The sequence below is a fragment of the Heterodontus francisci genome, chromosome 5, assembly GCF_036365525.1.
Source record: "Heterodontus francisci isolate sHetFra1 chromosome 5, sHetFra1.hap1, whole genome shotgun sequence".
NCBI lineage: Eukaryota > Metazoa > Chordata > Chondrichthyes > Heterodontiformes > Heterodontidae > Heterodontus > Heterodontus francisci.
In genome coordinates, this window is record NC_090375.1 from 94111276 (window position 1) to 94138288 (window position 27013).

Sequence of the window (27013 nt, forward strand, 5' to 3'; positions counted from 1 at the left end):
TTTTGTCAGTAAGATCGAGACCATCCAATCAACTGCCTCAGTCGCGTCCGTCCCTTCCACTAGTCTACCAGGCCAGCCTTCCTCTTAAGTTCCCCGTTGCCCTTGCCCTGAATCTCCCCTATCGCTCGTCATGCCTTCTCCAAGCTTATCTTGTCCATGCAACCTACCTCCTGCTCCCTCGATGCTAGTCCCATTCTTAGGTAGTCCCTCCGGAACGAGGCTGTCTTTCTTCCACTCCAGGGTTGTGGGTCCTTATGGACTGAATAGTCCAATTCTGGATCCGCACACTCTGCCACAGGTGGGACAGGTTGTGTTTGGTGAGGCGAATGAATGGGATGCTCGAATTTCCAAACACTCCTTCCGCTGTTTGCACTTGGTCGCTGCCCGGGCATTTCAGCGTTGTTCAAACTGGCTGGCACCGTCACAGATGCTTCTTCTCCATTTTGGGCAGTCTCAGGCAAGAGATTCCTATGAATCTGTGGAGATGTCACATTTTTTCAGGGAGGTTTTAAGGACATCTTTGTAGTGTTTCCTCTGCCCTCCTCATAACCTCTTGCTGTGACGGAGCTCAGAGTAGAAAACTTGTTTTGGGTGTCTTGTCAGGCATGCAGATGATGTGGCCCGCCTAGCGTAACTGACTAGCCATGACCAGTATCTCGATACTGGGGATGTTGGCCTGAGAGAGGACACTGATATTGGAGTGCCTGTCCTGCCACTGAATTTGCAGAATCTTGCAGAGGCACCGCTGGTGATATCTCTCCAGGGCTTTGCGATGTCTGCTGTACTGTGTCCATGTTTCAAACGCATACGGGAGGGCAGATAACACTGCAGTCCTGTAGGCTATGAGCCTGGTGCCAGGTTTGAGGTCCTTGTCGTCAAACACTTTCTTTTTCTCAGACAACCGAAGGCTGCATTGACACACTGGAGGCGATGCTGAGTTTCATCATTTTTTTTTTGTTTGTTTTTCTGATGACTGTGAGCTGTGGAAAAATCTAGTTCTATTCCCACTAAACTGCTGAACACCCAACATTCCTTCCTAGTTCCCATGTTAACTGATATTGTTAACGGTTCTCTCTCCTCAGGTGTTGTCCCTCTCTCCTTTTAAATCTGCCGTCATCACCCTCTCTTTAAAAAAAACCTTGACCCACCGTCCTTGCAAATTACCACCCCATTTCCAACCTCCCTTTCCTCCCCAGAGTTCTTGAACGTGTTGTTGCTTCCCAGATCGATGCCCATCTTTTCCGGAACTCCATGTTTGAATCCCTCCAATCAGGTTTCTGCCCCTGCCACAATACCAAAACAGCTCTTAAAGTCACAAATGACATCCTATGTCACTCTGACAAAGATAAACTATCCCTCCACATCCTCCTTGACCCGTCTGCAGCCTTTGACACAGTTGATCACACCATTCTCCTCCAATGCCTTTCCACTGTCATCCAGCTGGGTGGAATTGCTTTCACCTGGTTCCATTCTCGTTATCTACTCGTAGTCAGAGTATCACTTGCAATGGCTTCTCTTCCTGTTCCTGCACAGTTACCTCTGGTGACCTCAAGGCCCTTGGCCCCTTCTATTTCTCATCTACATGCTGCCTCTCGGCAACATCATCTGAAAGTACAGCGTTAGTTTTCACATTTATGCTGGCAGCACCCAGCTCTACCTCGCGAACACCTCTCTCAACTGTTGCTAAATTATCAGACTGCTTATCCAACATCTGGTACTGGATGAGCAGAAACTTCCTCCAATTAAATATTGGGAAAACTGAAGCCATTGTTTTTGGTCCCCACGCCAAACTCTGTTCCCTAGCGACCAACTCTATCCCTCTCCCTGGCAACAGTCTGTTTACAATCTTAGTGTCATAATTGACCCCGAGATGAACTTCCGACCACGTATTTGCGGCATCACTAAGACTACCTATTTCAACTTCCGTAACTTTGCCTCTGTCTCAACTTCTCCACTGCTGAAACCCATATTCATTTCTTTGTTATCTCTAGACTTGATCATTCCAATGCACCCCTGGCTGGTCTCCCACATTCTATCCTGTGTAAACTTAAGGTCATTCAAAACTCTGCTGCTTTAACTTGCCCCAACAAAGCGATGAACTGTGTGGAACCAGACTATAACAACAACTTAAATTTATATAGTACCTTTAATGTAATAAAACATCCCAAGGTGCTTCAGATGACCAAAAGTTTGGTCAATGAGATAGGTTTTAAGGAGTGCCTTAAAGGAGGAAAACAAGGTAGAAAGGTGTGGGGAGAGTTGCATCACGTCTCCCTATCACCCCTGTGCTTGTTGACATACATTGGCTCCTGGTCAAACAATGTCTTGATTTTAAAATTCTCATCCTTGTTTTCAAATCCCTCCCAAGGCTTTGCCCTCCTTATGTCTGTAATCTCCTCCAGCTCCACAACCCTCCAAGATATTTGCACTCATCTAATTCTGGCTTCTGAAGCATCCCTGATTTTAATTGCTCCACTATTGGTGGCCGTGCCTTCAGCTGCCTAGGCGCGAAGCTCTGGAATTCTCTCCCGGCATCTTTTCCTCCTCTGTACCTTGTTTTACTCCTTTGAAAGCATTCATTTCCAGTCAGCCTCCAGTTTCCCAACTTGAAGGGGGCAGTTTAACTGCCTGGAAGGGTGCACCCAGCAGCAGGCCGGGGTTGGGGGGTGGTGGGCCAGTACACCAGGCAGGCCTACAGGCCTTCCCTACCTGGGCACACGTGCAGCCAAAAGCCACCCTGTAGAGGGATTCTCCCCCCACCACCGCCCTCCATTTTCTGTTCTTTACTTAAACTTTTTTTAAAAAGTTGGTCATTGGGCGCTTCAACGTGGAAGTGCCCTCAGTTACTTACCCTCCACTGCAGCCTGCTGATCCCTTCAAGTTGGAAGGCCTCTGACCCCGCCTGCCACCCTTAATTGGACAGGGAACCTGTCTCCTTGCCAATTAAGGGGCCACCTCAGTTAAAATCCCAAAGAGTGACTGCTTCCCCCTCCCAGGACGGGTTTGGGACCCAGAAACAGTCCCGACTCCTGTTTCCCGTCCCCATATAGTTGAAGCTAGGGGGAATATTACAGCCCTTCAAATTGTAGGAAAGAAATAGAAGAGGAAATCTGCAGTCAGGTTAGAAAGATGAATAGGAAAAACAAAATTACTGTTCTGGGACATTTTAAATATCCATTCATTGATTGGGACAGAGGGAGTAAATCTAGAAAAGGGAATGTAATTCCTAAAATGTATACAGGATTGCCTTTCTTAAGTATGTTCATAGACCTACAAGAGTGGAGGTATTGCTAGATCTGGTTATAAGTAATGAAATACATCAGATTGTTGATATAAATGTGGGTAAGCACCACTCTGATTGGCCAGCAGCTTTTGGAAGCAGGATCCCTGCCTTTAAAAGGGATGGGGACCTGGCGCAGGACACTTAAACAAAAAATGGAAGATCGCACTGGGGAAGCACATAAAGGCTGAGGCAGGGTTCACCCCACTGCTTCAGCCTACTGCCAGGAGCCCCGCCTCCTCCACAAAATGCAGCCCTCTAAGTTGAGGTGAGGTTAAAGGAGAAAATGACACACTGCTGTAGATCAACAGGGGGATGCTTTTAAATAAGAGGTTGCATGAGTATAGAATAAACATATTCCATTAAAAAGAAGAAAGCTACTAATTTTGGAATGCCATGAATAAATAGAGCTTACAAACTAATTAAAATTGAAGAAGAGTGCCTAAGAATAATAATGATGAAAAAACCTAAAGGAGATTATGAGAAAATAATAGATTCAGAGTTGGATCAGGAAAATGGAAAGAATGCGAGGGGGAACAAAACTCAAAAAACATCAAAAGGAGCAGTAAATTATTTTACAAATATATCATTAAAAAGGATAAAAGCAAAATACTGCGGATGCTGGAAATCTGAAATAAAAACAAGAAATGCTGGAACCACTCAGCAGATCTGGCAGCATCTGTGGAAAGAGAAGCAGAGTTAACGTTTCGGGTCAGTGACCCTTCTTCGGAACTAGCAAATATTAGAAATGTCAAAGGTTATAAGCAAGTGAGCCGGGGGTGGGGCAAGAGATAACAAAGGAGAAGGTGTAGATTGGACAAGGCCACATAGCTGACCAAGAGGTCATGGAGCAAAGGCAAACAATAGGTTAATGGTGTGTTGAAAGACAAAACATTTGTACAAATAGGGTGTTAACGAACTGAAGATTGAGCAGCAGCAAGTACAAACATGAAAAAAAACAGTGGGTAAGCAGACTGAACAAACTAAGATGAAATGAAATAAACAAAAGAAAAAAAATTGTAAAAAATGTAAAAAAGAAAAAATAACTAAAAGTAAAATGGGGGGCCCGTCATGCTCTGAAATTATTGAACTCAATGTTCAGTCCGGCAGGCTGTAGTGTGCCTAATCGGAAAATGAGATGCTGTTCCTCGAGCTTGGGGCGGACACATTTTCCGCACCTCTACCCTCACCCCTTCCCCTCCCCCCCAGAACCGTGACAGGGTTCCCCTTGTCCTCACTTTCCACCCCATTAGCCTCCATATCCAAAGGATCATCCTCCGCCATTTCCGCAACCTCCAGCGTGATGCCACTACCAAACGCATCTTCCCCTCCCTTCACCTGTCAGCATTCCGAAGGGATTGTTCCCTCCGCGACACCCTGGTCCACTCCTCCATTACCTACACCACGTCGTCCCCGTCCCATGGCACCTTCCCCTGCAATCGCAGGAGGTGTAATACCTGCCCATTTACCTTCTCTCTCCTCACTATCCCAGGCCCCAAACACTCCTTTCAGGTGAAGCAGCGATTTACTTGTATTTCTTTCAATGTAGCATACTGTATTCGCTGCTCACAATGTGGTCTCCTCTACATTGGGGAGACCAAACGCAGACTGGGTGACCGCTTTGCAGAACACCTCCACTCAGTCCGCAAGCAGGACCGTGAGCTTCTGGTTGCTTGCCATTTCAACACTCCCTCCTACTCTCATGCTCACATCTCTATCCTGGGCTTGCTGCAGTGTTCCACTGAACATCAACGCAAGCTCGAGGAACAGCATCTCATTTTCCAATTAGGCACACTACAGCCTGCCGGACTGAACATTGAGTTCAATAATTTCAGAGCATGACGGGCCCCCCATTTTTCTTTTATTTTTAGTTATTTTTTATTTTTTACATTTTTTACAATTTTTTTTCTTTTGTTTATTTCATTTCATCTTAGTTTGTTCAGTCTGCTTACCCACTGTTTTTTTTTCATGTTTGTACTTGCTGTTGTTCAATCTTCAGTTCGTTAACACCCTATCTGTACAAATGTTTTGTCTTTCAACACACCATTAACCTATTGTTTGCCTTTGCTCCATGACCTCTTGGTCAGCTATGTGGCCTTGTCCAATCTACACCTTCTCCTTTGTTATCTCTTGCCCCACCCCCGGCTCACTTGCTTATAACCTTTGACATTTCTAATATTTGCCAGTTCCGAAGAAGGGTCACTGACCCGAAACGTTAACTCTGCTTCTCTTTCCACAGATGCTGCCAGACCTGCTGAGTGGTTCCAGGATTTCTTGTTTTTATTTCATAAAAAAGGATATTTTTTAAAAGTGAGGTGGAACCCCTGAGATGAGAGGATTGTCAATTTGTAAATAATGATCAAACATGGTAGAAGCACTGAATAAGTACTTTGGATTGCTCTTTACTACAAAGAAGGAAGTTGGAGAAGAGCTGAATCCTGAAGTGTTTGAGAGCAAGATGAGCGATAGTCTGATGGATGAAAGGAAAATTTCAGTTACATTAGTCAAAGTGAGAAAAAGTACCAGAACTCGAAAGGATACATCCTGAGGGAGATGAGAAATGAAATTTACCAAGGCCTCAGAAATGATTGAGGTGGGGGTGCAAAACTGAAGGTAGCAGATTGGCTGTCCATAATACACCATTTTTTATTTTCCCTTCTGTTGAAATCCCTGCTGCCACCAATGTTAAATTTAACCGCGATATTTCAGGGTTCTACTGAGTATGAATGTCTCAGAATCACAGAATAATACAGTGCAGAAGAGGCCTTTCGGCCCATCAAGTCTGCACTGATGCATTAAAACACCTGACCTGTCTACCTAATCCCATTTGCCAGCACTTGGCCCATAGACTTGAATGTTATGACGTGCCAAGTGCTCATCCAGGTACTTTTTAAAGGATGTGAGGCAACCTGCCTCTACCACCCTCCCAGGCAGGGCATTCCAGACCATCACCACCCTCTGGGTAAAAGAGTTCTTCCTCAAATCCCCCTTAAACCTCCTGCCCCTCACCTTAAACTTGTGACCCCTTGTAACTGACCCTTCAACTAAGGGGAACAGCTTCTCCCTATCCACCCTGTCTATGCCCCTCATAATCTTGTACACCTTGATCAGGTCACCCCTCAGTCTTCTCTGCTCCAGTGAAAACAACCCAAGCCTATCCAACCTCTCTCCATAACTTAAATGTTCCATCCCAGGCAACATCCTGGTGAATCGCCTCTGCACCCCCTCCAATGCAATCACATCCTTCCTATAATGTGGCGACCAGAATTGCACACAGTACTCCACCTGTGGCCTTACCAAAGTTCTGTACAACTCCAACATGACCTCCCTGCTTTTGTAATCTAAGCCTCGATTGATAAAGGCAAGTGTCCCATGGGCCTTTTTCACCACCCTATTAACCTGCCCTTCTGCCTTCAGAGATCTATGGACAAACACGCCAAGGTCCCTTTGTTCCTCGGAACTTCCCAGTGTCAGGCCATTCATTGAATACTTCCGTGTCACATTATTCCTTCCAAAGTGTATCACCTCACACTTTTCAGCGTTAAATTCCATCTGCCGCTTTTCTGCCCATTTGACCATCCACCTATATCTTCCTGTAACCCAAGACACTCCACCTCACTGTTCAGCACTCGGCCAGTCTTTGTGTCATCTGTGAACTTACTGATCCTACCCCCCACATAGTCATCTATGTCGTTTATATAAATGACAAACAATAGGGGACCCTGTGGTACGCCACTGGACACTGGCTTCCAGTCACTAAAACAGCCGTCTGTCATCACTCTCTGTCTCCTACAGCTAAGCCAATTTTGAATCCACCTTATCAAGTTACCTTGTATCCCATGTGCATTTGCTTTCTTGATAAATCTGCCATGTGGGACCTTGTCAAAGGCTTTGCTGAAATCCATGTAAACTACATCAGCTGCACTACCCTCATCTGCACACCTGGTCACATGCTCAAAAAATTCAATCAAATTTGTTAGACATGACCTCCCTCTGACAAAGCCATGCTGCCTATTCCTAATCAAATTTTGCCTCTCCAAGTGGTGATAGATTCTCTCCTTCAGAATTTTCTCCAATAGTTTCCCTACCACTGACGTGAGACTCACTGGTCTGTAGTTCCCTGGCTTATCTCTACAACCTTTCTTAAATAGTGAGACCACATTGGCTGTTCTCCAGTCCTCTGACACCTTCCCCGTGGCCAGAGAGGAATTAAAAATTAGGATCAGAGCCCATGCAATCTCCACCCTCGCCTCCCACAGCATCCTGGGACACAAATCATCCGGACCTGGAGATTTGTCCATTTTTAAGCCTCCCAAAACCTCCAATACCTTGTCACTCCCTATGACAATTTGCTCAAGAACCTCACAGTCTCTCTCTAAGTTCCATATCTACATCCTCTTTCACGGGTGAAGACAGATGTGAAGTATTCGTTCAACACCCTACCAATGTCCTCTGGCTCCACCCACAAATTTCCCCTTGGTCCCTAACAGGTCATACTCTTTCCCTGGTTATCCCCTTCCCATTGATATACTTATAGAATATCTTGGGATTTTCCCTACTTTTACCAGCCAGAGCTTTCTCATATCCCCTCTTTGCTCTTTAATTGCTTTCTTAAGCTCCATCCTACACTTTCTGTACTCCACTAATGCTTCCATTGATTTGCTCACCTTGTATTTGCTAAAAGCCTCTTTTCCTTCTCATTGTACCCTGAATGTTTCTGGTCATCCATGGTTCTCTGGGCTTGTTGCTCCTACCTATTACCACCCTAGAGGGAACATGTTGGGCCTGTACCCTCCCCATTTCCTTTTTGAATGCCCCCCATTGCTCTTCTGTAGATTTCCCGACAAGTAACTCATTCCAGTCTACCTTGGCCAGATCCTGCCTTATTTTACTAAAATTCGTTCTCCCCCAATCCTAAACCTTTTTTTTGCAACTTGTCTATTTCTTTCTCCATAACAAGATTAAATTGTCCCATGTTGTGGTCGCTATCACCAAAATGCTCCCCCCACCAACACATCAACCACCTGTCCGGCTTCATTCCTCAGAATTAGGTCCAGCACTGCACCCTCCCTTGTTGGATCCTCTACATATTGAGCACAAAAGTTCTCCTGTATACATTTTAAGAACTCTACTCCATCTAAGCCCTTAACACGATGACTTTCCCAATTAATGTTGGGAAAGTTGAAATCACCTAATATAATTACCCTATTATTTTTACACACCTCTGCAAATTGCGCACATATTTGCTCCTCAATTTCCCACTGACTATAATAAACACCTAGCAATGTGGCTGTCCCTTTTTTTTATTCCTAAACTCTACCCATAAAGCTTCATTTGATGCCCCCTCCAAGATATCATCTCTCCTTACTGCAGTAACTGACTCCTTAACTAATATTGCAATGCCCCCTCCTCTTTCTCGCCTGAAGATTCTATATCCCGGGATATTGAGCTGTCAATCCTGCCCATCCCTCAACCATGTCTCCGTGATGGCTACTATATCACAATTCCACATGTCAATCATTGCCCTTAACTCATCCGTTTTACCTGCAATACTCCTGGCATTAAAGTAGAGGCCTTCCATCCTGGTCTTACTCCCTTGAAACTTACATCCACTGTATTCCCTCTGACTTGTTTGCTTTCCTGTGTTTAGCTGTGTCCCTATTCTGCTAGGAGTTTGCGTCCCCTCCCCCTGCCAAATTAGTTTAAACTCCTCCCAACAGCACTAGCAAACCCGCCAGCAAGGATGTTAGTCCCCCTCTGGTTCAGATGTAGACCGTCCCGCTTGTACAGGTCCCACCTTCCCCAGAAACGGTCCCAGTGGTCCAGGAATCTAAAACCCTCCCTCCTGCACCAACTCTTAAGCCACGCATTCATCTGTGCTATTCTCCTATTTCTATACTCGCTAGCACGTGGCACTGGGAGTAATCCAGAGATTACAACCCGAGAGGTCCTGCTTTTTAGTCTACTGCCTAATTCCCTGAATTCTTGATGCAAGACCTCATCCCTCTTTCTACCTATGTCATTGGTACCAACATGTACCATGACCTCTGCCTTAGCACCCTCCCCTTTCAGGATGCCCTGCAGCCGTTCAGTGACATCCCGGACCCTGGCACCAGGGAGGCAACACACCATCCTGGAGTCATGTTGATGGCCACAGTAGTGCCTATCTGTTCCCCTGACTATAGAATCCCCTATTACTATTGCTCTTCCTCTCTTTCCCCCTTCCTGTGCAGACAGGCTGCTTGCGGTGCCAGAAGCTTGGCTCTGACGCACTCCCTGGAGGAACCAGCCTCATCAGCCTCCAAAATGGAATACCAATTTGCAAGTGGGACCCCAGGGGACACCTGAACTATCTGCCTGATTCTCTTGGACTGCCTGGTGGTCACCCATTCCCTTCCTTCCTCAAGTCCCTTCAGCTGCGATGTGACCACCTCTCTATACGTGCTATCCACAATGCTCTCAGACTTGCGGATGCTCCACAGTGTTTCCAGCCGCCGTTCCAGCTCTGAAACCCGAGCTTCCAGGAGCTGCAGCTGGACACGCTTCCTGTGCACATGCTGGTCCCGGGGACTGGAAATGTTCCCGGATTCCCACGTGCAGCAAGAGGAGCAAACCACGGCTTCAAGCTCTCCTGCCATGACTAAACCCTTTAAACTTAAAACTTTAGAAGATTATAATTTTTTAAAAAACAACGAAGTCTTGCTAAAAACAATGACTTACAATTCAATCCACTTTGAAAAATACCCACCAGGACTGCTCTTTGGAGACTCTCAGCTCCCCTCACTCTGAGGACCGGTGGGAAATGAAAGGAGCTCCTTGCTCTCTCCTCACCAAACTTCCTCAGTCACCAAACTTCCACTTTAACACTCTAATGCAACCTAAGTCAGCACTCCAATGCAAACAAGGTCAGTACTGTAAGAGGGCCCACTTTTATACTGACTGACTCTAGCCCCTGAAAACTGGTTTCAGCCAATTCTCTAATTAACAAGGTGCAGCTGCAAGCCGAGCCTGAGTGAACTCTGTTTAAAGCTGGTCTAAAACTCACCTTCTCCAACCCAAACAGCAACTGTTAAGTTAATCTGCTAAATAAAAGACAGACTAGACTTAAGATGAAATTAACCCTTAATTATCCTCAGTCACCAAACTTCCACTTTAACACTCTAATGCAACCCAAGTCAGCACACCAGTGCCAGAGGACTAGAGAATGGCCTGTATAGTACCTATTTTTATAAAGGAACACAGAGCTAATGCAGGTAATTAATGAGAAGTTTGCTTAACATCTATTGTACAAAATGTTTGAGTCTTTAAAGATGAAATTACCACAGATCTAGATAAAGAGAAAATAGAAGTCGCCAGCATACGGTCAAAGGGGATAATTGTGCTTGGCTAACCTTTGAGGAGGTAACTAACAAAAGAAGACTTGAAAAATTGGATCTTTTTACATTAGAACACCGCAGATTATGGGGCAATCGGATAGAAAATTTTTACATTATGAAAAGATGGGATAGGGAGATAAAAACAGACTGTTTCCAGTATTTAAAGGTTCAAGAACAAGGGGTCAAAGAAACAAGATTAAATATAAGAAATTTATAACAGTGAGCAGGAGAAATGTCTTTGCACCGAGAGTTGTGAGGTTGTAGCATGCACGTACAGAGTTATTGGTTGAAGCAGAAAATATGTCAACTTTAAAGATTAAATTCGATCATTTGATGAAGGAAAGGGGAAAAGGCAAATGGGAATAGGCTGGGTAGATCTACTGCAGGGTGAACACTGATTTGGATTGGTTGGGCCAAATAGCTTTTTCGTGTTGTAACTTCTATGTATTCTATGAATGACAACGGGCTGGACATGAAGCTGTTGAAACCCTTAGACCCAACACAATGGGATCTGATGTTCATCTTAGGTTGTAAAGTAAAATTGCCAACAGCGAATCGGCAGTCCGTTTTACATTCCGGCACAGTAGCGCAGTGGCTAGCACCGCAGCCTCACAGCTCCAGCGACCTGGGTTCGGTTCTAGGTGCTGCCTGTGTGGAATTTGCAAGTTCTTCCTGTGACCTGCTTGGGTTTGCTCCGGGTGCTTCGGTTTCCTCCCACATGCCTAAGACTTGTGGGTTGATAGGTAAATTGGCCATTGTAAAAATTGCCCCTAGTGTAGGTCGGTGGTAGGAAAATTGAGGGAAGGTGGGATATGAGAGGGAACAATGGGATTAATGTAGGATTAGTTCAAATGGGTGGTTGATGGTTGGCACGGGCTCGGTGGACCAAAGGGCCTGTTTCAGTGCTGTATCTCTCTATGACTGTACTTTCTTTTCCAGTGGATGTGCTGATTGCTCGGTGTGCATTACAATCCAAGATAAATTTCTAATTCTGTGGGGTTGCTTTTGCATCTACAAACAGGAATATTTCATCTTTGGCAGATCTTTTAATTATTTTATACTGTTTGAGGATGGAGTTAGTACTTCAGATTACACTTTATTAAGTGTTAGTGACTTAATTAGGAAACGAACCAGGGAGAATTATCTTACACAGCAAGTTGTTACAATTTGGAAAGTACTGCCTGAAAGGGTGGTGGAAACAGATTCATTAGCTAATTTTAAAAGAGAATTGGGTATATACATGAAAAGAAAAAATTTGCATATCTGTGGGAGAGGAGAATGGGACTAATTAGAGAGCTCTTTCAAAGAGCTGGCAAAGGCACGATAGGACAAATGGGCTCTTTCTGTACTATACGATTCAATGATTCTGTGACAATACATTTTTAAAAAATGACTTTTTTCCTTGAATATTTTTTGTCTTTAAATCAGGAGCCCAAGACTTGGATCGCATTCGTTTATCCACCTACAGGACAGCATGTAAGCTCCGGTTTGTACAGAAAAAGTGCAACTGTAAGTATGCCTCATTCCACAGGATAATAAGTGTGTAGTATTGTTTGATTATCTGTTCAGGCCACTGCCAAGCCACTCTTAAATTGACTAACTGAGATGCAGGAGAGAAAGTTTGGTTCATCCACATTAAGATAATTATTATAAATTTCTACTTCTGTTTGGTATCTACTTCTGGTCCAGGCAAGATCAAAAACTTCATGAGTGGGGAATTGTAGGTACAAACCCACATCCTGTCATTCTGTAGCACAGTAGTTTTCTACTTCAACACAACACCCCTCCAACAACTTGCATTTATGTGAATACTTTAACGTAGTAAACGTTCCAAGGTGTTTTACAGAGGAGAAATTAATAAATGAAATAGGAGAAGAATCAAAGGAGGTGACGAAAGACATGGTCAAAGAGATAAGTTTTAAGGGGATATTAGAAAGTAACGACAGAGCAGATGAGGCTGTAAGGTTTAGATGGAGATTCCCAGACTGTAGCTGAAGGCATTGGCCTGGATTTTGTGGTCTGTGGTGAAGTGGTTGACTTCGAAGAAAGCTTCCCACAACAATCTAGCGATCTCTGGAAGGAATTTTCCCTTTTTCCCCATGGTAGTTTGTATTTGGAACGAAATTAAGGGACTTGTGACTCTGGCTTGGCGTGCAGCAGCAGTGATGTTAGCAAGCAGGTGGGCAATCAATCAAATTGAAATATTCACACACAGCAAACCAGCAAGTTAAGAGCACTTAAATCTTTCACCTTTTAATTTAAATTTTCAGATAGCGAAATAATTGTATGACTGTATTAAGATAGGAGCTAAAATAAAGATAAACAGATCTTTTTTTTAAAAAGTTTTTAGAAATATGTGAATTTTTAATTATTGTGGAGAAATTTGACATTTCACAAATATAAAATTAGCTTTTCCTGGCCAATTCGAATGTTCAGCAGTAATTATGAAGTTAGTAGACAGTTAAAATCTAGTTACACCACATTCTACAAGGTGTAACTTTTTCCAGAGTTTTACAGCAAGATCAACAGTGTTAGAGTGCAAGTTCTTGTCAATTCATGATTGCAAGGGAGATAGCAGCCTGTGGAAACCTCTTCGGCACACCCTGTGGAGAAATGTAGACTCACCTAACAGCAACTTCTGGATTTCCACATTATTCTGCGCGTGTCTGAACTCCTGAAGTTGTTGTCAGTTTCAGTGGAGTAATGTCGGGAAACGCTGACAGTTTCACTGTCATTAACACAGCAAAATCCGGGCTAATGAGTTAGTGAAGGTGATGGGGAGGGTGCCAGAGTCATGAGAGCAAAGAGCGTGTGTTGTTGTGTAAGATTGGAGGAGGTTGCAGAAATAGGGTGAGGTGAAGTTGTGGAGAAATTTGTAGAGAATTTTGAATTTAATGAAAGGCATTTGATAAAATTCCCCACAAAAGCTAAATTGCTAGAATACAAGGGAAGACAGGTTCAAGTTTACGAAAGGCAGATTAGAATTGATGCCAGGAAATTCCTGTTCACATGGAGAGATTAACATACAGCACAAACTTCCAAGATGAGTATTGGAGGTGAATATTTTAAGAAACAATTGGATACTTAAATGGGGAATTGAAAATCTCTCTGAATTAATTGCAGTCAGCTAAATTACCTTCTTCTGTAATTATCTTGTGATTTTGTAGTAGTGGATAGAGTGCTAGTTGAGGTCAGCAATGGTAGGCGAGTGGGACTTAGTGCAACATAGAATGCAGGCAGATGCATTTTGGATCTAATGAACTCTATATAGGGTGGAGCTCAGGTGAAGAGCAAAGGAGAAGTCCAGCTTTGACGTGACAAAGTTCTACATGGGGTTTCAGTGGAGATGGGGCTAATGTAATTGGAGAGGATGGGTGATATTGCAGAGCTGAAAATTTGAGGTCTTGATGATGGACGACATTTGGTGTTTGAAGCTCAGCTCAGAGCTAAACAGAACACCAAGGCTGTGCACTGTCAAGTTCAACCTAAAAATGCAGATTGGGGAAGAGGATGAAATTGGATGCTAGGGTGTGAAATTTTAGCAGAAGCCGAACAGAATGATTTGTTGCCAGTGTCAAGCTTCGTGTCAGCCAAACAGCAAAGTAGTGGTTCTGGAACCAAGCATAATGGTGGAATGGTAGAGCTGAATGTCGTCAGGGTACATATGGAAGCAGACCTTGTGTCCAGAGATAATGTTGCCAAAGGGCTGCATATATGTAAAGAATAGGAGAGGGCCAAGAATGGAACATAGGGGTACTCCCAAGACAAATGCGTAAGCAGGCAGGAGGAGAAGCTATTTTTTGGTGTGTTAATTGGAAGAAGGTCAAGAATGCGGGAGCTATGTCTTGTGGAGGACATTAGCCTGATAAAGGAGGATGGAACTCTGGGCTACTCCCGACCTTATTATAGAAGAGCAGTAAGGAGGAGCTGTTGCAGTTTATGTTGGCACAGATAGGAGTTAAACTGAGTGAAGACGGGGTGCTACAGGAGTGAAAAACATTGAACAGAAAGGTTGAGGTGTACAAGAAAGGAGAGTGCACCATAATCGTGTCACAAAGGGAACCAATGGTGATTTTGGTTAGGTCAATTATGGTGCTTTCAGCAGGGTGGAAACTGGTCATAATGGAGGAGAAGCTACAGAGTGATACGGATTCAGAAGAGAGGTAAGAAGAGGCCTGCGAACAGTCAAGAATGGAGGATGAGACAACCAGGCTGAGCTGCTTTGATGAAACTTACCCATCTTTTTTTGTTTTTCACTTGTTTAGTGCACTTGGTAGACGTTTGGAATATTATAGAGGCATTCAGAGAAAATGGGCTAAATACAATGGATCCAAATGCTGAACTCAGTGTGGCTCGCTTAGAAGCTATCATCTCCACAATACTTTACCAGCTGAACAAACGATTGCCAACCACCCATCAAATAAATGTTGAACAGTCCATTAGTTTATTGCTGAACTTTCTGCTTGCTGCCTATGATGGGTAAGATTTAGAGCAGTTTCTCTTTGCACATTTATCTTGGTTTTTGAACTGTATTGGAGCTCTAAACTTGACTGTCATTGTCCAGACTCGGTCTCAGAGGCTTGCTTTTATACAAATGTTAAAAGATTCACTGAGTTGGATTTTTTTTTTGTCCTATTCCAGCCTTCTATTGATTTGTGACGTTCAAACTGAAGAAAATTGAGCATAAGATGCGTTTTAAAATAAAAACAGAAAATGCTGGAAATACTCAGCAGGTCACACAGCAATTGTAGTGAGAAAAATAGAGGTAATGTATCAGATAGATGACCTTTCATTAGAATTAGGAGCAGTTAGAAATGTGACAGATTTTGAGCAAGTGAAATAGAGGTAAGAACAAAAGGGAAGGTCTGTGATAGGGTAGAAGAGAGGAGAGATTAAATGACAAAAGAGTTTGTGGTGCAGGCCCAAAGGGAGTGGTAATGGGACAAGTAGAGAAACAAAAGATGTGTCCAGAGGAGGTGAATGTCGGAATGATGAACTGTTACCATCCGGAAGCAAAAACAAGAGAAAAACTAGAGTAAAACCAAACCTGCAAAGGAAAAGGAAACAAAATGGGGGCAGAGGTTAAGGTCTGACATTATTGAACTCAAGTTGAGTCTGGAAGGCTTTAAAGTGCCTAATTAAAAGATGAGATGCTGTACCTCGAGCTTACATTGAGCTTCATTAGAACACAGCAGCAGGCTGAGAATGGAGGTCAGCATGAGAGCAAGATGGAGAAGTAAAATGATAGCAACTGGAAGTTCAGGGTCACGCTTGGACTGAATGGGGGTGTTCCACAAAGCAGTCATCCAATCTGTGCATGATCTCCCCAGTGCAGAGCAGACTGCATTGTGAGCAGTGTATATGGTATATTAAATTTAAAAGTACACATAAGTTGCTGTGTACCTGGAAGGTGTGTTTGGGGCCTTGAACGGTGAGGAGAGAGGAGGTAAACGGGCAGATGTTGCATCTGCTGCGCTTGCCTGGAAAGGTGCCATGGGAAAGGGAGGAGGTGTTGAGAGTTATTGAGGAGTGGAACAGGGTGTCATAGAGGGTTAGGTCACGACGGAATGCTGAAAAGGGAGAGAAAGATGTTTTGGTGGGGGCATCATGCTGGATGTAGCAGAAATGACGGAGGATGATGCATTGAATACGGATGCTGGTGGAGTGGAAGGTGAGGACATGGAGAACCCTATCATGATTCTGAGAGTGAGGGGAAGGGGTGAGAGCAGAAGAACAGGAAATGGGATGGATATGGTCAAGGGCCCTGTGAACCAAATGGGGGGGAATCCTCAGTTGAGGAAAAAGGAAGACATATTAGAAGCGCTGGTGTGAAAGATTGCATCAGAACAGATGCGCTGGAGATAGAGAAACTGGGAGAATGGAATGGAGCCCTTACAGGAAGCAGGGTGTGATGAAGTGTAGTCGAGGTAGATGTGGCCGTGAAAGTGAGTTTTAGTAAATGACTGATCAAAGACGAGAAAGGATATTTAAAGCAATGAAGGTGAATAAAGTAGAAGAGACAAATGGAAATACAGTTGGAGAGAAGAGCAGAACTTCTTCAAAATGGGCATTCCTGGAAGAGAAGTGGCAGTGAATTAAACTCTCTCTCCACGGATGCTGCCTGGCCTGCTGAGCATTTCCAGCATTTTCTGTTTTTACTTCAGATTTACGGCATCCGCAGTGTTTTTCTTTTGTATAAGATGAGTTTATTGTATGTATTTGTGATTTTATTCTCTGTCCTCAGAGAAGAATAAAATGAAGACTGGCAGAACTCCCAGACTTTGTGCAATTTCCGTTAGTGCCAAATGGCATGAAATAACAGTGCCAAAAGCAGTGAACAATCTCTTTGTACGATCACTGAATGGTTGCTGTCAGTGAGTGGAAAATATTCACTCTGAAATGTGTTCCCTGTTTTCTGCTGAAATTGTAACAGAGTTTGTGGGAAAAGAAGTTTCTCACAAGACTCATTTGTGGTATGATAGAGAACAAATCTATTGAATTTTCATTGTAACTTCCAAAAAATTTTTCTGTGATATAATGGTACATTTTCTTTAATACCGGCAGTTTCAAAGTAAGATCAGAAGAATGTATAAAACCATAGAACATTCTGAATGAGGTGAAATGTGATTTATTTTTAAAGCAGAAATGATGCTCGTTTCTAAGAAAATTTACAAGTCCTAAAACAGAGTCTGGCCAATTTTCATATATATCATACATTGGGTGGACGATAGGCAAAGTGATCGCAGCAACCACTCAATGGCATTAGTAATAGTCCAAAACAATTTTCATGGTGAAACCTCACTTTAGTTATTAGAAGTGTGTGTTTGAAGGAGGAGGAAGGCATCCTGTGGGTGGACAAGTTATCCAAGGGATTGTATTTTGTGCATGATTTAGAATGTTGCAATCTTTTGTGTGATTATTGTACAAGGACAGCTGAGCGTAAACAACAACTTGTATTTATATAATGTCTTTAATGTAATAAAACATCCCAAGGCACTTCACAGTAGTGTTATGAAGCAAAATTGGACACCGAGCTACATCGGGCCAGATGACCAAAAGCTTGGTCAAAGAGGTAAATTTTAGCAATCATCTTACAGGAGCAAAAAGAGGTGGAGAGAGATGTAGGGAGGGAGTTCCAGGAAGGATAATATGTGGGAGGCTGGCTAGGAGTGTGTTGGAATAGTTAATTCTAGAGGTAATAAAGGAATGGATAAGGGTTTCAGCAGCAGATGGTCTGAAATGGGGTGAAGTCGGGCGATGTTATGGAGGTCGAAATAGGTGGCCTTAGTGATGGTCCAGATATGTGGTCTGAAGCTCATCTCTGGGTCAAATATGACACCAAGGTTGCGAACAGACTGGTTCAGCCTCTAAAACAGTTTGCAGGGAGAGATCATAAGAAATAGGAGCAGGAGTAGGCCAGTCAGCTATCTGATTGTGGCCTTAACTCTACCTTCCTGCTGACCCCCTCATAACCCTTGACTGCCTTGTAGATCAAAAATATGTCTAATTCAGCCTTGAATATATTCAATGAACCCGCCTCCACTGCTCTCTGGCGAAGAGAATTCCAAAGATTAATGACCCTCTGAGAGAAGAAATTCCTCCTCATCTCTGTTATCGAGACCCCTTATTTTGAAACTGTGCCCCCACGAGGGGAAACATCCTCTCAGCAACAAACCGCTCAGAATCTTATATGTTTCAATAAGATCACCTCTCATTCTTCTAAACTCCAATGAATATAGGCCCAACCTTTTTTTTCCTTCTTTCATGGAATGTGGGCATCACTGGCAAGGCCAGCATTTATGGCCCGTCCCTAATTGCCCTTGACGAGTGAATGGCTTTCTAGGCCATTTCAGAGGGCAGTTCAGAGTCACCCACATTGCTCTGAGTCGGAGTCACATGTAGGCCAGACCAGGTAAGGACTGCAGATTTCCTTCCCTAAAGGACATTAGTGAACCAGATGGGTTTTTATGACAATCGATGACAGTTTCATGGCACCATTACTGAGACTAGCTTTCAATTACAGATTTTTATTAATTGAATTTAAATTCCAGCAGTTGCCATGGTGAGATTTGAACTCATATCCCCAGGGCATTAGCCTGGGCCTCTAGATTACTAGCTCAGTGGCATTACCACTATGTTCTGCCTTTCCTCATAACACAATCCCTTCATCCCAGGAAACAACCCAGTGAAACTGCCCAGTAACTGCTTCCAATGCAAGTATATCCCTCCTTAAGCAAGGAGACTAAAACTACACAATACTCTAGATGAGGTCTCACCAATGCCCTGTACAGTTGTAGCAAGACTTCCCTACTTTTATATTCCATCTGCCTTGAAACAAAACCAACATTCCATTTGCCTTCCAAATTACTTGTGTTACAACCAGGTGTGAAAGGTGTCCAGGGGTCTTTTACTGTCTTCCCCTGGTCTTATTGTAACCGGATTTAATTTTTAAACAATGTTTCAAGCTTTCCCACCCCGCCACCCGCCCCCCCGCCCCCACCCCAGGTGAATCCTTATTCACTACTTTCCAATTATAAGGCAAAGAAATGAGCACACTAGGTTTTCTTAGGTTCAAAGAAGAAAAGTGAAATTTATTCGAACTTAAACTTTAATTCGGTTGACGTCTATGGGTATATGCGCACTCATGCTAGCATGCACATGCGATACACACATGCAAATAGGGACAGAAAAGAGCAGAAGAAAAAATGAAGCAGAGAGGTTTGAAGCAGTCTCTGAAGGGGGTTTCTTGTTACTGTTTCTGTGTTTCCAGCTTGCCGTAGAGTCTTTGATTGTAGACAGCTCTTACTTTTCGTTGGGGCCCAGTATTCTTCTTAAACCTGGTTTACGTAGGAGACTTTTCTCTTTGAGTTCATGTGTCTTCAATGGGTCTTCCGTTTCATGAGAAAGAGATGAGAGTAGACAGGAGAAAGGTCTTTTCCAGTCCAGCAGCGAACTGCTTTCTGAGTTATAACCCTGTGGCCAGTTCAAACTCAAAAAACTCCAGCAGTCAGCCAGTCATGCGACTAAACTGGTCTGACCATGTCTGTTTGTGTATTAGGCCATTTTAGTGGTTAACCTGGAATGCTTCAACATCTGGTAATCAAAAGTCCATTGTGGATTAAATTGGAGGAGGGAATAGCCCCTTTGTCCTTTGAAGTACTGTCTGTTGATATGCTAATGTCTCTCTCCAGCCTAAGTCTCCACTTGTTTTTTAAAGAAAGTTCTTTCTTCACCAACAACAGTTTAAAATGAAGGTTCATGTGGCAAAATTAAATTTCCTCATTCTTGGCAGGTGGGGGGCTTGCCTGACACTGGCTTCACCTGCATGCTGACTTCTCTTGATTCATGTACAAGGACACCCAGAGACCTATGTACCACAGCATTCTGCAGTCCCTATCCATCTAAATAATCTGCTTTTCTATTCTTCCTGCCAAAGTGAACAACTTCACATTTTCCTACATGATACTGCATCTGCCAAATTTTTGCCCAGTCACTTAACCTATTTATATCCCTTCGCAAACTTCTTGTTTCCTCCTCACAACTTGCTTTCCCACCTATCTTTGTGGTCAAATTTACTGATGAGACAATACACTCGGTCCCTTCATCCAAGTCATTGTTATAGGTTGTAAATAGTTGAGGCCCCAGCACTGATCCCTGTGGCACTCCACTAGTTACAATTTGCCAACCTGAAAATGCCCCATTTATCCTGACTTTTTTTTTCCTGTCAGTTAGCCAATCCTCTATCCAAGCTAATATATTACCCCCAATACAATGAGCTCTCAGCTAGTAACCTTTGAATGCCTTTTGGAAATCCAAATACACTATGTCTACTGATTCCTCTTTATTCACCCTGCTTGTTACATCCTCAAAGAACTCTAATAAATTTGTCAAACATGATTTCCCTTTCATAAAGCCATGTTGACGCAGTCTGATTGTATTATGATTTTCTAAATGTCCTGCTACTACTTCCTTAATAATGGGTTCTAGCATCTTCCCAATGACAAATATTAGGCTAACTTGCTTATAGTTTCCTGCTTTCTGACTCCCTTATTTAATGATTAGAGGTGTTACATTTGCTGTTTTCCAATCCGCTGGGACCTTTCCAGAATCTAGGGATGGAGCAGGTAGCTAGGGAACACAGTTTGTAGCAGGCACCAAAGACAATGGCTTTGACAGATCCAAGGTTTAATTGGAGGAAATTTCTGCTCATCCAGTACTGGATGTCAGATAAGCAGTCTGATAATTTAGCAACAGTGGAGAAGTCGAGAGAGCTGGTGATGAGGTAGAGCTGGGTGTCATCAGTGCACTAATGCTATGTTTTCAGATGATGTTGCTGAGGGGCAGCATTTAGATGAGAACTAGGAGGGGACTAGGGCTAGATCCTTGGGAACACCAGAGGTAATGGTGTGGGGACGGGTAGAGAAGTCATTGCAAATGATATTCTGGCTAAGATTAGATAGATAAGACTGGAACCAGGTGAGTGCAGTCCCAAGAGCTGTGGCTTTTGGTACTGTGGCAGGGGCAGAAACCTGATTGAAGGGATTTAAACATGGAGTTTCGGGCAAAATGAGCATGGATTTAGGAGGCTTTAGAGAGGAAAGGGAGGTTGGACATGGCACGGTAGTTTGCAATGAAGATGGGGTCAAGGATTGTATTTTTGAGAAAATGGGTGATTGCGGCAAATTTAAACCAAGAGGAACAGTGCCTGAAAAGAGAGAACCGTTATCAGCTAACATGGGGACTAGAAAGGGAGTTTAGGTGGTTAGCAATTTAGTGGAAATATGTTAAAGAAGCAGGAGGTGGGTCTCATGGACAAGATGAGTTCATGGATGGCATGAGTGGCGATAGGAGAGAAACTAGAGAGAGATGCAAGCTCAGGGCTAGGGCAGGGGAAATGTTAGAGGATGTTTGGCCCAGTGAGCTAGTGGAAGTGAGGGACGCAGCAGAGGCAGCCAATCAGATGGTCTTGATCATAGTGACAAAGAAGACCAAAAGCACCTTGCACTTTCTTTTGGAGGTGACGGTGGAGGAGACATGGGTGAGGGGTTTAACCCTACCCACCTGGCAGATACTAGCCATTGGGGAGGGTGGTGGGGAACGGTGGGCAGTTAAAATCGTCCAGGTTACTAACCTGCCCTGGAGCAGCTGAGAGCTGAATGCTTGCAATTTTTAGCTGCTCAACTGTAGCAGGCTGCAAGGACACCTACCCAAAGCGGACAGGATCATTATTATCATATAACATCATCAGGAGCCAACTGTAATTTTAACTTGGCAGGCTGAATGGAAAGCGGCAGTTAAGGTAATCTCTTTCTTTTTCCTAGTTCCCTTGTGGGACCAGGAAGAGTGGGAGTGCTTCTTTGGACCCTACAGGGAAATCTTAGATCTCCCCTGCTTCAAGCACTTCTCTCCCACCACCACCCCATTCGATTGAGGGCTCCGTGGGACTGATCTTACCATTTATCTGCTGTTGGCAGGTGGCCCCTGATGGCCAGCTTTCAGCCTGGAACTGAAATTTTAATATATTACAAGCAGATCTTCCATGGTGTTGCTCATAATATGCTAGAAAATTTACAGTTTTATAACAGTAGGGTATATTGTCAGAGTCACTGATTTACAGTGACTGAATATCTAGCTGATCCATTTTTCATAGCATCTTGATGTGAATTTTCAGTTTTAAACTGATCAGGGATAGACGTTATATGCACAACAAAGATAAATGACTTATAAAATGAAGGCCACTCATTTACAATTTTCACAGATTAATGGGCACAGTTGTGGAAATCGATTCCTGAATTACTAGCAAAATCCCAGAAAACCATTTAGTGAAAATTGAAGTCTAATTTGTCAACACGTATTACTGTTTCATTGGTGATTATGTCCAAAAATTAGGTATAATCATTCACAGGCAATCAGCAGACAACAATTGAAAGGAATGTCTGATGCCAGTCTGCTGCAGTGTCTTGAAGATGTTGCAGGAGGTGTAATCGCTCATTGCTAGGTTTGTATATATTGTTAAAAGAGTTGTACCCCATAGTCAAAAATGTATCTGTTCCCTTCATTTTTGGCAGCTAACTCCATCGTATCTGCAAGAGCCAAAGAAATTTACTTTGAACTAGAGCTTAATTAACATAAGAGGTTTAAAATGTTAATGCATGCACTCTTTACCAGCTACTTCCTAAACAGAATTGTGGTTGTGAAATGTGAATCTGGCTTCCCAAATCATAGCCCATTTATGATTTCTTCACTCAACATGGACTAATTTACGTGCTTATCTCATCAATTGTGTAGGATCTATAGTCTGGAATTAAACGCCCATCACTTAAGGGTCTCTTCCTGTCGCCGCTGGTATTTTGCCAGTGTTGGACGGGAACATCACTTGAAGAGGCTGCCGAGTAATACATGGCGGCCTCCTTGCGGGCTGTGGGGAGGGGGCATCCTTTTTGGGCACCCTGCGCTCCACAGAGGACCCCCCAGCAGCATGGATTACCCCCCCCAAAGCAACCCTGCCTGCCCTACACTCCAACCATATCACCCCACCCCCCTTACCGGGGTCTAGCAGATTGTCCCCGGCAAGGCCCAACCCCTACCAACCTCTTTGAAGGCCGGCGTCCTTCGTCCTCTTCTTGTTGGGTGCAGTCCCAGAGGTGGCCACCACTCCCAGTGGCACTGTTGGGACTGAGGAGCTGCCAGCTCGCTGTTTGTCCAGCAGTTCTTGGAGGCAGGACTTCAAAGATTCAAGCAGTTTAGAGCTATTCTCTGAAAACTATCACCAGAAGTTCAGCTGTTGAGCTCTTTGGTGGAAGGGAATCATTAAAGTGTTATGTATGAAGTTCTAATAAGTGATTTTCTTTGCATTATAGCAATAAGGGCTCTTGTTTTCACACCTTGGTCAAAAAACCCCACTCATTTCAGGGCCTGCTGAAGAAAGGATCTAAAATGGGAAGACCGCTTCCTTATTGGGCTTTATCTAGATGTCACTGGCAGTATGAATGGCAATGTTGTTTTGAATTCTATATATGCCTAAAATCTTTGCTTCTGTTAATCAACTTTTACTTAAAACATATATACATAATTACTTTAACCAAGTCAGTCTGGTTGTGAGTTTGATACCCCATTTGGTTTTTCATTCATTCATGGGATGTGGCATCTCTGGCAAGATCAACATTTATTGCCCATCCTTAATTGTACCTGAGAAGGTGGTGGTGAACTGCCTTCTTGAACTGCTGCAGTCCATTTGGTGTAGGTGCGCTCACAGTGCAGTGAGGGAGAGTGTTCCAGGATTTTGACCTAGTGATGACGAAGGAATGGCGATAAAACCCCAAGTCAGGATGATGTGCAACTTGGAGGCTGCTTGCAGATAGCAGTTTCCCATGCGCCTGCTATCCTTGACCTTCTAGGTGGTAGAAGGTGCGTGTTTGGAAGGTGCTGTTGATGGAGCCTTGGCAAATTGTTGTAGTGCATCTTATAGATAGCCACTGGGCACCTGTGGTGGAGGGTGTGAATGTTGAAGGTGGTGGATGGGGTGCCAATCAAGCAGGTTGCTTCATCCTGGACGACGTTGAGCTTCTTGAGTGTTGATGCAGCTGCACTCATCCAGGCAAGTGGAGAGTATTCCATTACACTGCTGACTTGTGCCTTGTAGCTGGTGGATAGACTTTGGAGAGTAGGGAGGTGAGATACTCACTACAGAGTTCCCAAACTCTTACCTGCTCTTGGAGAGATTTATGGCACAGAAGGAGGCCATTCAACCTATCGTGTCCATGTCTTTGTGGTCACAGTATTTAAGTGGTTGGTCCAGTTAAGTTTCTGGTCAATGGTGTCCCCCAGGATGTTGATGGTGGGGTATTCAGTGATGGTATGCTGTCGAATGTCAAGTGGAGCTGGTTAGATTATCTTTTGTTGGAGATGGTCATTGTCTGGCACTTGTGTGGCATGAATGTTCCTTGCCACACATCAGCCCAAACATGAATGTCCCAGTCTTGCTGAACGCAGGCATGGATTGCTTCACTATCTGAGGAGTTGCAAATGGAATTGAACACTGCAATCATCAGTGAACATCCCCACTTCTGACCTTATGATGGAGAGAAGGTCATGGATGAAGCAGCTGAAGATGGTTGGCCTTAGGATACGGTCCTGAGGAACTCCTGCAGTGATGTTCTGGGCTAAGATGATTGGCTTCCAACAACCACAACCATCTTTGTGCTAGGTATGACTCCAGCCAGTGGAGAGCTTTCTCCCTGATTCCCATTGACTTTAATTTTACAAGGCTTTTTGATGCCACATTCAGTCAAATGCTGCCTTGATGTCGAGGGCAGTCGCTTTCACCTCACCTCTGGAATTAAGCTCTTTTATCCATTTTTAGACCAAGGTTGTAATGAAGCTAGAGCTAAGTAGTACTGGCAGAACCCAAACTGAGCATCAGTGAGAAGGTTATTGGTGAGTAAGTGCCACTTAATAACACTGTCGATGGCACCTTTTCATTACTTTGCTGAGGACAGAGAGTAGACTGATGGAGCAGTAGATTTTTGAACAGGACATACATGGGCAGTTTTCCACTTTGTCAGATAGTTAACAATGTTGTAACTGTACTGGAACAGCTTGGCTCGGGGTATTGCTAGATCTGGAGCACCAATCTTCACTTCAGCCAGGTTGTTGTCTTGGCCCATGAGCTTTGCTGTATTCAGTGTGCTCAGCCATTTTTTGACATCATACGAAGTCAATCAAATTGGCTGAAGACTGGCATACGAACATATGAACAGACGAATTAGGAGCAGGAGTAGGTCACTCGGCCCCTCGAGCTGCTCCACCATTCAATAAGATCATGGCTGATCTGATTGAAACCTCGACTCCACTTTCCCGCCTACCCCTGATAACCTTTCACTCCCTTGCTTATCAATAATCTATCTACCTCTGCCTTAAATAAAGACTCCGCTTCCACTGCCTTTTGAGGAAGAGAGGTCCAAAGACTCACGACTCAGAGAAAAATTTCTCCTCATTTCTGTCTTAAATGGACAACCCCTTATTTTTAAACAGTGACCCCTAGTTCCAGATTCTCCCACAAGGGGAAACATCCTTTCCACATCCACCCTGTCAAGACCCCTCAGGATCTTGTATGTTTCAATCAGGTGTCTCTTCCTCTTCTAAACTGCAGTGGATACAAGCCCAGCCTGTCCAACCTATCCTCATAAGACAACCCACCCATTCCAGGTATTAGTCTAGTAAACCTTCTCTGAACTGCTTCCAACGTATTTACATCCTTCCTTGAATAAGCAGACCAATACTGTACACAGTACTCCACATGTGGTCTCACCAATGCCCTGCATAACTGAAGCACTACTTTTGTATTCAATTCCCCTCGCAATAAACGATAACGTTCTATTAGCATTCCTAATTACTTGCTGAACCTGCATACTAGCTTTTTGCAATTCATGCACTACCACACCCAGATCCCTCTGCATCTCAGAGCTCTGCAATCTCTCACCATTTAGATAATATGCTTTTTTATTCTTCCTGCCAAAGTGGGCAATTTCACACTTTCCCACATCAGACTTCCTTTGCAAGGTCTTTGCCCACTCACTTAAGGGGGCTACAAAGGGATATAGCTAGATTATGTCCTCTTCACATGTTCGCTGTAGGAGACTTTTCCCTTTTGGGGTTCATGTGTCTTCAGTGGATTCAGAGGCTTGTGAGAGAGAGATGGGGGCAGACAGACAGGAGGTCTTCTTCAGTCCAGGAGAGTTCTGCTTTCAGCAGGCTCTCAGTTCAAACTGTAGAATTCAGAAAACCCCCCAGGTTACCAAGCAGGTTAGTCATGTGACTAACTGGTCTGACCACGTCTTGGCTCTGTGTATTGTATCAACTAGGCAGTCAATCTGGAATGCGAGCTCCCCCGCCTTCAATGTTTGTGGATTGAATGTCAGGGGGTGGCTGCTTCGTCCTTCCAAACACCATCTGTTAATATGCAAATATCTTTTCCAGCCATGGCTGATCTGTTCAACAAATCCTCCCCTCACTCCAGTAATAGTTTAAAATCAATGTTCATGACAAAATTAATGTGCCTCATTCATGGCAGATGGGGGCCCAGCATGATACTCACCATTTAGATAATACGCATTTTTATTCTTCCTGACAAAATGGACAATTTCAAATTTTCCCACATTAACCTATCTATATCCCTTTCTAGCCTCTTTAGGTCCTCTTCACAACTTACTTTCCGACCTAACTTTGTGTCATCACCAAATTTGGCAACCATACCTTCGGTCCCTTCATCCAAGTCATTTATATAAATTGTAAAAAGTTGAGGCACTGATTCCTGCAGCACACGACTCATTACATCTTGCCAACCAGAAAATGACCC

The 27013-nt window shown here is 43.8% G+C and overlaps 1 protein-coding gene across 9 annotated transcripts in view; it reads left to right on the forward strand.

Moving 5' to 3' along the window:
- The window catches only part of dtna (dystrobrevin, alpha), a 437687-nt gene that overhangs the window by 187458 nt on the left and 223216 nt on the right, over positions 1 to 27013 (forward strand). For all 9 annotated transcript variants that reach the window (XM_068031788.1, XM_068031787.1, XM_068031789.1 and 6 more), the window contains exons 3-4: positions 12085 to 12165; positions 14922 to 15135. In XM_068031788.1, coding sequence (XP_067887889.1) covers positions 12085 to 12165; positions 14922 to 15135 — 295 coding nt within the window. The remainder of the gene's footprint in view (positions 1 to 12084; positions 12166 to 14921; positions 15136 to 27013) is intronic.